This window comes from Carassius auratus, chromosome 47 (assembly GCF_003368295.1).
Source record: "Carassius auratus strain Wakin chromosome 47, ASM336829v1, whole genome shotgun sequence".
NCBI classification, from domain to species: Eukaryota; Metazoa; Chordata; class Actinopteri; order Cypriniformes; family Cyprinidae; genus Carassius; species Carassius auratus.
Window position 1 is genome coordinate 2,415,234 of NC_039289.1, and position 12,500 is coordinate 2,427,733.

Here is a 12,500-nt window from a genome sequence, read left to right on the forward strand (position 1 = left end):
ATGTAACACTCAGCGTCCTGTCAATGCTAACTAGATTTGCGAAGATTGTGCAGAGCGTAAATAATTTCGCTCTTTTTTTTTCACCATTGTAAGTAGTGCTTGATAAGTCAAGCATCCCTATAATATCAAAGTTGCTGAAGCAACATTTTTCCAATTTCATTTAGTTTAACGTGATGTACTAAAAAATATGTAAATGATAAATAGACGCATAATAAAATAAATTGACATTTAAAAAAGGAATACAAATGACAAAAAAAAAACGAAACAAAATTACTAAAAAGAATTTTAAATGAAAAAAGGAAATGCAAAGATAAAAAAAATCAAGAGCAGACTAATGCCTGCAAATCATCAAGTTGAAATAGGCCAGAAGATGCTAGCAACAGCTAAACACGTTAAAACCACGAAGATGCTATTTTTATTAGAGTTTTGCACTGTTGAAACGCCGTTTTAGGTCTCTCTTCTCTTAACAGACTTTTCCTTTACTACTACACTACACTGTCAACTTGCTGGAGATGTCTTTGAGAACTCGAACCAACATTTTCAGATGTAAGTCATAGTTCAGGATGACAGCAACTAGAATCTTTACACACAGTCCTGAGCTCTGCAAAGCACTATTATTCCCTGATGTATGACAGAGTGGGCCTGGCAGCTAGCGGAGGAAAGAAAGAAAAGTCCTGCTTCTCAGAGCTATCAAACGACTCTTTATAGTCCATCAACATGATGACAAAACTAAGTAATACCGTCTGAGAGGGCCGCACAAAGACTGATTGTGGTCTTAATGTTGGAACTGCAAACCAGCGAGTGTACGTGTGAACTCTTGCGCCCACATCAGAGAACATTCTCCTTCTGTTCATTCTTGCCGATTTCCTCTCAATGGGTGCATTTGATGTTTGAAGAAACAAATATTTCGAAGAAATGGAAGGGCTTTTTGTTCGTAGGTCATCTGCTGTTAACCTCAATTGTTTCCCAGCAATATCACAGTCTCTTTGTCGCAGTTTGAAAGTCGTCTCAGTTGACAACCAATATACTATTGAATAGGTTTTCTGATTGACCCCAAAAATATTTATTAGAAGAAAGTGAGTGTATTTGTTTAGGTTGTTTTGGAAGCATGCATCTTCAAAGTACTAGCAGCCAGTTAGCTTAGCTGTTTTTTGTAAACACACATTGTGCTAGTGACACGCTGCAGTTTGTCGTGACTAATTTCAAAGAATGATATAAAATATAATTTTCAATATAAAATTATATTTTATAGATTCGTGGATCACTTCTGCGATTTTCCGAATGCATCGCGATTCTCTCTGGAAAGGATTCTGAGCTCAGTTCTTAACAGCAGATGGTGCTGGATGCTTTAGAAACAGTCATACATTGCTTGCTTGAAGTTCCTTACACACAGACACCACTTGAACCTAAAATAATCATTCATAAAGTTCGAAAAAGTGAAAAAGACGCGACTCGCAAGAGTTTTCAGTGGACTGTTTATTATTATCTCGCATCATAAAAGCTGAGGTGCTAGTACATTTAACCACTTACATTGCAACACACTTAGACTCAAGTGCTCTTTTTCATGAGAATTCAAGTGTGTGGTAAAAAACTGTTAAAAACGACGGTCTGAATCGATTCCAGAAAGAATCGTGATGTATTTGCAAAATTACAGAATCGAGCCACAAATCGATTTGTCACACCCCTACTATTTTCTTTGTTTATATTGTCTTCCTCATTCATCACAAATTTGTCTGATTAAAGCATCGAAGTCATAAAAAACCTACAGTAGAGAGTATTGTTGTTTTCAATGCAGAACAATTAGTGCAAGCTAGCTACACTTTGTTTGATGTCGGGGTTAGGGTTCAATGAAAATATTGGCCGTTTTGGCATAAGACGATCCGTATATGCAACATGCCAATATGTCAGCTAGGTCCATTTAAGAGGGCTGTTAATTATTTTTCATCCCGGACGAAAATGTATGCTCTTAATGGTAAATGCTTAAAGTTATTTTTACTCATTAAAGCTTAATAAGCAGAACCAGCTGCAAGCAAGCTCATCATAAACAATGAAATATAGACACTGTTGCGCAAAACCAACCTAGCAACACCAACTCAACCAAAGTCTTGAGTTTCAAGACTAAACACCCAGAAGATGGTGGGAATATTTGGATGATTGTTTGGAAAAATGTAAAAATTTTATGCTAATTCTAGCTCCGAAATGACACGCATAACATGTGGAATATGCTAATGTTTGGTCCTTTTGTAAATCATTCCTATTGTCTTCACTCTTAGGATAACATCCGACCTGGATTGGCATTATATCACGTCTGCGTCTGTGAATCCACAAGATAAAAACGACTGATCTGTTGCCCGCCGATGTTATCTATCCAAACATAGCACATTTCACCCGGGCTTTCTCTCTTTATCAGAGGTTATCAGCTCCGCGTGCCAGCAGTGAAGAGAGCCCAGGTGTTTGTGCGGCTCGTGTGTGTGTGTGTGTGTGTGTGTGTTTGTTTGCGCCAGTGGTGTCTGTTACCGTCTCTCTGGACGGAGCTGAAATGACGCCGCTGGCACACTCCATGCTTCTTGCTCTTGACTAGATCCTAGAATCCTTGGAGAGAGAGAGGGAGAGCGAGAGACAGACAGAGATACCCACTGTTAGCAAACAGAATGGCTTGCTTCATTGTGCTCGTAGATGCCGCTGGTGGACGCAAGGCCAACATGTAATTAATAAGCTAAACACTCACAGGCTAAGAACAATAGCACAAAGATAGCATTCATCCTTGCTAGCTAAAAGAGTCATCGGGTTAACGTTACAGTTAAGGCCTGTTTACATCAATAATGCTAACAATATTAGTAACCACACCAACTCAATTCTGTTTATTATAAATAAACTGCAGTTACGTCATCTGTCGCTTCTCCTTTTTAGTTAAACCTAAGTGTTAAATTGAAGTCATCCCGCACTGTTTGTTTGATAGACGAGAACGGAATCTCACAAAATGAGATTTGTGTGGCTTTTTGTGAACAATGTCCTTCTACTTTTCTAAGCAATTCAACTTACATTTTTACATAACAATTAACTGCTCAACTTCAAGTTTGTGAGTTTTGCATGATTTTTGTCACTTCCTTCAGATAACGTGTGACCAAAAATCTAGTTTGGACTTCTTTTTTTTATCTCTTTTAACGCAACTAGGGGTTGCGCCAATAGTAAAACTGTGGCTTACAATTATTTTTATATTATGAGCAATAAATAGACAATACTAATAGTTATGATTTTTGACACTACGTGTTTAATTGCTATCGTCTTATTTTGTGTGACTTGTTGTGAACCAAGTCCTATTTCTTTTCTTAGTGATCAAACTTATGATAACTTCAAGGAACTTCAAAGTTGGAAGTTCTACCACTTTGTTCTAGTTTAGTTTTCTTTTTTATCTAACCCACTTTAAAAATTCTGGATGATTATTATTTTCATGTTAAAATCAATAAATGGACGATATTAAAAGTGAAATCTTGTCGGTTAAAACCGAAATGTACATCCTTAGCATTTAGGCTGATGTCCATAAATCCAACATAGGCTGTTTCTTTCTCAACCGTTTAGGAGAAAAACTATGTTTACAGGGATATTTTGACAATTTTGTGTGTGTATTTCATGTGAATAAATGTGTGCATGGTCACTAATGGACTGTTAAATATATATATATATATTTTTTTTTTCTCTCTGTTGATGATTATGGTCTTTAACTGATTTTTATTAACGATGCAATATTTATTATCATTGCGATACTTGCAAGACATCGTCGATATACGATAATATTGTCATATCGCCCAGCCCTACTTCTTAATGAACACACAGCACAAACAGAACTCACACATTTGCTCCAAATTTCCCAGTTCTGGATGTTTATCACCTGTTTTTCAGAGCCGGAGGTCTCCAGAGAGACGTGGCTGGGTGTGGAGCATCCCTCCAGATGCATTCATACGTCCGGGGCGGATGTGGCTTCCCCCTTTAGGGAACAGGCTAAACCAGTAATACTAAATACAGCTAGCTGAGTGCAATGATTCATCTCGCCAACCACGCAAGACACTCACAATTGGGAAATCATATTTGTATTTTGCAAAAAAACGTTTAGGACCTTTAGTAATTAATAAAACTTGTAGTTAGTTCATGGACCATTTTGTTTGTCTCAAAAATGTATGTCAGGAACACGCAGCTCTATCAGAAGTGCAATCTGACCATTTGCTTTTAGTTTTTCGATTCCTCATTTTGGATTCACTTTGACAGTTTTTGTCGGCCCATGTGTGTGTGGGCTCCCGGTGGATGGGTGCACGTGCCGAAAGATGGCCGAGTCTGAAATGTGCACTTTCAGCAAGTGGTAACTGAAGCGCAAGGAGTGTAACCGGTGAACGGACTGGTTTTGAGTTTCATCCATTGGGCCTGATGCTATTGTGCTGTGTCATGACGCAGTGTGTTGCTGATGAGAGAGCACATGTCGTTTTTTTTGTCCGTATTGTCTCCATAAGTGTGTATCTGCTTGTCTGTCGGTCACATTGTTGGCCTCTTCAGCTCTTGTGTAGTCAGAAATGTGATCGTTATCAGTGCTGGGTACTGAAAGGCTCATTGTGTTGGACCGTCCTCTTGTGGGACTGGTTCAGAGAAAGACGGTCACCACACAGTAGAACTTAATTAAGAGTCTAAAACATGACATTTTTAGTGATTCCTATGTAAAAAGTGAATTTAAGTATCAAAAGTCTTTCTGGGGAGCCTTTTGAATTGTCAGTACCTTCAACCAGACGCTTTCTGGAGCTGCGTAGACCTGCAGCAGTGACGTGGGGTTATTTGGGCCATTTCTCTGTCCAGAACTGTTCCAGCATATGTATTTTTGCGGTGTGTTACTTTAAATGGCCGTTCCAGATCACAGCTCACTTCTTGGACAGTCCAGTTCTACCCAATACCAATTTTTAGAATCATAATCATCGTCATTTTATTAAATAGTTGAACTTAATAGTTCATTCATTTAATCTTGCATTATGAATATAATGCAAGAAATATTTATATTTTTTTAATTTTATTTTTTTAACATGCTAGTAGTAGTTAAAAATTATTTTATTTTTTTGTGATTTTTCTTGTATCCATTTGAAAACCCTTCTAGCTTGGTAGAAAGACTGAATGGCATCAGATTGTTTAGAACCGAGATTATATACACACACACACAGAGCACTGTGCTCTCACACTCCTCCATACTAGCCATAGAAGTGCGCTCTGTGTGTTTTCTGGTGTTGAGAGAGACGAACACACGCAGCTCTGATGGAAATGTGTCTCACTGAAGCGCTACACAGAAAGAGAGAGAGAGAGCGCTCGTTCAATTTCTTGCTGTTTCCTGGCTGAAAGACACACTTGTTATCTGCTTGATTACTCTTGTTTGTCGTGCGGGGTCTCGCGCTATTTAGCCTGGAGGAGTATGTGACAGAATACGCCCATCTGTGTGTGTGGGTTTATGAGATTGCTTGTTTACAACGGTGGTGTATGTTGAGCCTGTGTCAAGCACAGCTGTCTTTTCCACTCTACATAGCGCCACATGCATATTCAATCATTCCTTTTCTCTCTTCCTCTCAGCTAAACGTTGTTTTTGCATGCTCCAGTAAGGAAGTAAGTTTAGTGGAGTTCATGAAAGAAGAAAACGTGACTATTAATGTGATGTATGGATGATATCGGCTGATCAGCAATCAAACGTTTTTATCCAAAGCTAGTCCACTTTGGTAGCGCTGAAGGGATTCTGAGTAATATTACCCTTAATTAAACAAACTTATGCACGCTTCAAGAATCCATCGGATTCCTGCCACATTTTTTTTTTTACCGAAGAGTTTCCCTCCATAAAACTTCGCATACCTTCATATCGCTGAAGGGATTGCGAGTAATAATAGTCTGAAGTCTGCAAACCTATTCATACTTTTTAAAAAAATCAATACGATGTTTCTTGAGGAGGTCATGCTTAAAACTTCACAAACTAGTCCAGTTTAGTAGTGCCAAGGGATTGTGGGTAATTTAAGCTTAAAGCCCGTCAGATTCCTGGCATGTTTCTTGAACTTTACGCACTTCAAAATTAGTAATAGTATGCCATGGAGTAAGTTTGGCGTATTGTTTCGCGACTGACAATTTCCAATATCCCAGCATGCATTGCACGGGCCTCTTCTCTTACAAGGGCCTCTCATCTTTGAAGAAAAAGGTCAAGAGTAAACCATCACAGACATATCATCTGAAAATGCATGCATGAGTGCAAACTTCAAAACTCCAGAGGAGATCGTGTACCATCCAACTTTGGGGTAATGTAGTGATGTAGTGTGTTTGGGACTCCAATTCCAATTTTGCATAATATTTAGTATGCATAGCGTATAAATAAGGGCTAAATTCGGTAGTAGTGTGACGTGACATTCGGCCAAGTATGGTGACCCATACTCAGAATTCGTGCTCTGCATTTAACCCATCTAAAGTGCACACGCACAGCAGTGAACACACTCACCGTGAACACACACACAGAGCAGTGGGCAGCCATTTATGCTGCGGCGCCCGGGGAGCAGTTGGGGGTTCGGTGTCTTGTTCAAGGACACTTCAGTCGTTGTATTTCCGGCCCGAGATTCGAACCCACAACCCTAGAGTTAGGAGTCAAACTCTCTAACCACTAAGTCACAACTTCCCGTATTATAGATAATGGTGTTATAAAATCATATGACAGAGATTTTAAGAGTAGTATGTTGTTATGCTATTTCAAATCCAGCATGAATTTAAACCTAGTTCAGTATCAGTACCAATGGTGTCACTGCATCCCAGAATGCCTTGCATGTTTGTGAGTTCATTTCTAATTAAGTCCAAATCAGGTCTAATTTAGCTCCAAATTGCATTTGTATGTTAAACACACCCAACCAGCAGTTAAAGTGTTCGAGGACATGACATCATATGAGGACATGATAATGGGGTGGTGTTGGCGCAGTGGATAAGACACATGCCTTTGGTGTGAGAGACCCGGGTTCGAGTGCACTGTGAGACACCAATGTGTCCCTGAGCAAGACACTTAACCGCTAGTTGCTCCAGAGTCGTGTGACCTCTGACATATATAGCAATTGTAAGTCGCTTTGGATAAAAGCGTCAGCTAAATGTAATGTCAATGTCAACATCAAGCTGAACAGAGGTGGAATCCACCTTTTATATTTTTTTGTTTTGTCTTTATAGTCATCCCATATTTTTTGACTTTTGGTGTATATTTCGGCACTTCATTGAGTCATTGTTTTACATTTTTCCCCAGTGACTCTTGTGTTATTTGTGTCATGTGACTCTCAAAGTGGTCTAAATTCTTTGTTTGTTAGTGAGTGACCTCAAGCGATGTGGATTTGTGAAAGACACATCCATCCTTTACTGTTTAGTGTTCCCTCAGTAGGTTCAGGGCCGTCATGTCTTACTGCATTATGAAGGAGAGAGAGAAGAACGATGACCCAGCCCTTACATATCAAATCATTTGAAATCACATGGATAACACCCTCACATTACTGCAGTTTGTGTCCTCCCCTCCCTTCATCCCTTCTCATCTTGTCTCCTCTCATCTCGTTGTCTTTCCTCCCCAAACCTAACCCTTCCTAACCCAGTCATATTGTCATGTCTTCTCTCATCTAATCTCTTATTGTCTTCTTTTTCTTTTTTGACATCTCACCTCACCTTGTTTCTCTTCTTGTCTCATCTCATCTCACCTAGTGTCTTTTCCTTTCATCGTGCCTCACCTCACCGTGGTCCCTTTTTTCTCCTTCTCATTTTGTCTCATTTTGTTTAATCTCATCTCGTCTCACCTAGTGTCTTTTCCTTACATCGTGTCTCATCTCACCTTACCTGGGTTCCTCTTCTCTCCTTTCATCTCATTTTGTCTCATCTCATCTTGTTTAATCTCGTCTCACATAGTCTTTTCGTTTCATTGTGTCTCATCTAACCTCTCCTTGTTTCCTTTCGTCTCATTTTTTTTATCATCTTGTCTCATCTTATCTCCTATTTTATATTGTTTCCTTTCATTTTGTCTCCCTTCATCTTTGTCATCCCTTCATCATCTCTCATTTTGTCTCCCCATCTCCTCTTTTATATTGTCTCGTCTTTCCTCATCTCATATTCTCTCATCTTCTTTCCCCTCTCCTCTTGTTTTCTCAAATTTTGTCTCATCTAGTCTCAAATCAACTCCACTTAATTCTTGCCTCTGCTCTGTTTCGACCCATTTCCTGTGAAAACACTGGCTTTTGATTGAGCTGCAAGCTTTTCGAATCTCCTCCTGATATCCCGTTCCATGGATCTGGTTAATCTTTTCAGGGATTTTGTAGCTAATAGAGATGGGAGAATTCAATATTTAGATGTCAAGTCAAACAATCGAATCCTTTGACTTCCAAACAATTTAAACAAGTCACTGTGTATCTCTTGAAGTTATGATATTATGACCTAACCCAACTTTAAACCCTCAAATACCTGTTAAATTTACTGAAACGCAGAGTCGTTTTAACCGAAAAAAGGTTATGTATAACTTGCTTCTATGAATACCTGATCAAATGCCATCTCCATAGGATGATGTCTTATACTTGTGGAAGTCTTGCACTTGATATTCTACATTGCTTGGCTTTTTTAAACTCTGTAACTTGAGTCGCTGTGATTTGTTTATCTCCACTGTGCCCTTGAACAGAGCTCTTTACTCATGGGAACACCCAAACGACTACTGTAAATGGCCTTTCTGTTAAAGTGTAAAGCCCAATCGCAATTTTAATTTATACCCTTTCCCTACCCCATCCACTTTTGTGCAGTCTGTAATGATATGACGTCAGCAAATTTGAGAAAAAGTAAAGACTAAAGGGTAGATTGGTCCTAAAAGTCTGCTCTCAGATCAGGGTTCGGCTTGCATTGGAAGTGTGATAAATTTGCTAGCACAGTAGATTATCTGTCCCCACTTCACATCCCCAAAGATTAGTTTTCTTTTGAATCTGCAAAGAATACATACATGGTCCAAGGTTCCTTTATGACATGTGTTAACTAAATGCTTATCAGTAGTTTCAGAGAAGAAAGGAGATTGAGGAATTTGATGGCTCAAAAGAAAAGTTAAAGCTCAAAGTATCAATCTGCACCATAATAGTGACTATTCCAAATGAACAACTTTTGGATATATAACAGCTCGAATTCTTATCGGAAACACAAAAACAGTAATGAAATACATTTTTGACACATCGCTCTTTCAACAGTAAAGATCGTAGAAGTCTCTTAAAACGAAAAACAAACAATAACTCGTAAAAATTCTGATTGGTATCAATTTAAACAATTTCATCACACTTAAAATTAGATATTTGAAATAAAACAAGTTCAAAAGACTTGGATGTTCAAAAGACGCAAAACTTACGAAAACGTACGAAAACACTTACGTTTACAATTTTTTTCCTGTCTGACGGTTTCATTTTAATGCGTTATGTTTTGAACCTTACAAACAGTAACTTATTTGAAATAGTTGAAATTTTGAAAGTTATTTTGACTGCAAACCTCTTTGCTTTTTTACTTTCTTAACGTCTTTTTTACATTCTTTGGTTATTGACATTAATTGTGTTTTTTTTAGATATCATTGATTTTTTTTATGCATATTTTTTAACAACCCTTTGTTGTTACATAAAGTGCTTGCTTTATCCGACCAGTAAACTGTATCTAGTAAAAAAAATTATAAAAAGCAAAGAACGAGTTTTATAATTATTATTAGTATCAAAGTCCTGATCTTTTTCACTTCAATAGTAGACATTTTGGCTCAAAGTTTGCGAAGTTTTTCCCATCTTAGGTCAGATTTGTTTGCATAATTTTTTTTTTCTGGAGTGCAAATGTCTTTTGAAGACCGTTTGAATGCACTTGGCAAGATGTGGGTGTTCGGTCCTAGGGTTAATTTCATACGGTGTTAATTTGCCTTGTTAACTGCATTATTGATCTCTTTCTCCGGCTGAGAGCCCATGTGCTGAAAATGCGTGTTGCTTTTGGGTTGTGATTGTGAAGTATTCAGTCTGAAGGGAAGTTAGCAGTATATTTTGCATTACAAGTTTATTGTTTGCAATAATAAACAAGAGCTACTTATCTTAAAAATATTTAAAAACAATCAGAATTGGTTTTAATTGCTTTTAAAACTTCATTGTAGGTATGGTGTGGTTTTATTTGGAGAATACAATTGAAATTTAGCTTTAAGCAGTGACTTTTACAGTATATGCTCACAATTTTAAATAGCAATTAATAGTATTTAAAATAGTAAGTAAAATTTTGTTTACGCATTCTACCCTTCTCATGAAGGACCTGAATTAATTTGAATAAAGTTTGTATAAAGAATGAAGTTCATAAGTGAAATTCTTTCAAGAATCAATTTTTTTTGCATAGATTTCCCATGTACTTGTTTACCTTAATGGAGAATTTACATAGAAATGACTTTACTCGCAAATTACAAGCAAATTTGTTCTGCTTGCATTTCATGATTGAGGTCCAGTGTCTCTTTAAAAAAAAAAAAATGTACGCAAAACTCGACAACTTGGTTAACATTTAGTTTTCCATGGGTTAAACAGGGCCTGTTTATGTTTGTTTTCTATATCCTTTAGATGTTTTTCATCAGTTCAAATGAGGCGACATCATTTATTAGAGACAATTTGAATGCTTTGTTATCACAATGTGACTTGCACCTAATATTGTGTTAGCGAGTTAATTTGCGAGTGCTTTGTGCGATAATTGGATGGTATTGATCTTCCAGGCGTGCCAAACAATCTTGTTGATTTTCAGCTGTGAAATGTGTTGGTTTGGGACTGTTGTGTGCTAATGTTCTCCTCTACTCTCTTTCTCTCTGTGTGCGCAGACTTGCTGAACGGAGCACAGGAGAAATGCGAACTACCCTCGCTTGACGGCTTCCCGCATTGTGAAGGGAAGTTGAACGTAAGTGTTTCTCGCAGCCTCTGATCCAGCTCTCTGAGGAAAGCTTCTCCATCTGAGACTTGTTAGAGTCACTCTTTAATTACTTTGGGCTGTCGCGGGTCCTATGATGGCTTCTCATCTGTCGGACTTTATTTAGAAACTATTTCCATCCTGAATCCAGACAGATAGATTTTTCAAATGAAAGACTTTCCCCTTACCGACAGCAAGATATTGGTTCGTTTTGAGACTCATTTAAAAGCTTTTTAACTGCTTTTGCTTCATTTATGAGCAGAGTACTCATATAAAATTGGCAGTAAATCATAGCAATATCTATTTAATATATAAATATAAACAAAAGTGTATCGTTTTAATTAAAAATTCACTTTCGTAAAAAAAAATTGACTTGGCTAAAGTTTAGAAATATTTTCTATTTTTTCTATTAATTTTATTATTAATAGAACATTTATACAATAAAAAAGTAATTGATCTTGTTGCCCATATATGTGAGGCTATAAATAATAATAATTATTATTATATTAATATTTTATAATAATAGATGTATATTATATATAAATATAACTGATGTATCATTTTAATTTAAAACACATTTTATCAAAAACATTTGTGCACAGTTTGATGAAGCTAAGGTTTAGAATTCTTTATTACATTAAGATTTTTATACTTATAATAATTTAAGGTATGTGTAATTACTTTGCTTTATAAAGTTTTTATTAATTTATATTTTATGAAATATTAAATAACCATATATATATATATATATATATATATATATATATATATATATATATATATATATAATATAAAATTTATATTTGTTTATATTTTTATTTTATATTTATTTATTTATTATTATTTTTTTTTTTCTTGGTCTGAAGTGTTTTTGTGTTCACGTGGCTGAATTGTTTTGTCATGTGGCGTAAACGTTCCAGAAGTTTCAGATTTTTCAAATCCCTTAAAGAATTCCGAATGGAGTTTTACCTTGTGATAGAGCTCTTTCCGTCCTTGAACGCCGCTTTCCTCAAAGAGCTCACCTGATACTCCGAACGAGTCCCTCTGGGTTTCTCCAGCCTGTTGATGTAGCAGCCAGACGGGGGAAATTACGTGGGATTTAATATCAAGCGGAGCACACCGAAGCCGGTCGGCCTTTTCAGATCAGACCTGAGCTTGGCCTCGTCTCACCAGTCACCGGTCCTTTCATGGAAATTCCTGCTATATGGAAAGCCTCTTTAATTCATGCAGAATTAAACCCAAAATGTGACAACAGTAACGGTGAGAACCACCTGACTGAGTGGAGGCTTAGAACGCCCCCAGACCGCTGTTTATCTGTTAAACCAAAGCGCAAAACAAAAGTCGAACAAAAGAGGCTGTGATTAAGATCATGTGCTTTTAAAGGATTAGTTTGAAGGTCGAGATGTCAGGTTTTAACCAAATTACACCTTTTCTTTTATAATCATATGATAAAACCATAGGTTCAGGTCTTATTTAATCAACTTTGTCTTTTTAAGTTTGATTTGTTTGACTATTCATGAGCCAAAACGGTTTTAAAATAAATAAAAAAAGTAGTA

At 37.0% G+C, this 12,500-nt stretch overlaps 1 protein-coding gene across 2 annotated transcripts in view; it reads left to right on the top strand.

The window, feature by feature from the left end:
• The window catches only part of mgat5 (alpha-1,6-mannosylglycoprotein 6-beta-N-acetylglucosaminyltransferase), a 55,427-nt gene that overhangs the window by 19,485 nt on the left and 23,442 nt on the right, over positions 1-12,500 (top strand). For both annotated transcript variants that reach the window (XM_026235689.1, XM_026235688.1), the window contains one exon: positions 10,859-10,935. In XM_026235689.1, the coding sequence (XP_026091474.1) occupies positions 10,859-10,935 (77 nt within the window). The remainder of the gene's footprint in view (positions 1-10,858; positions 10,936-12,500) is intronic.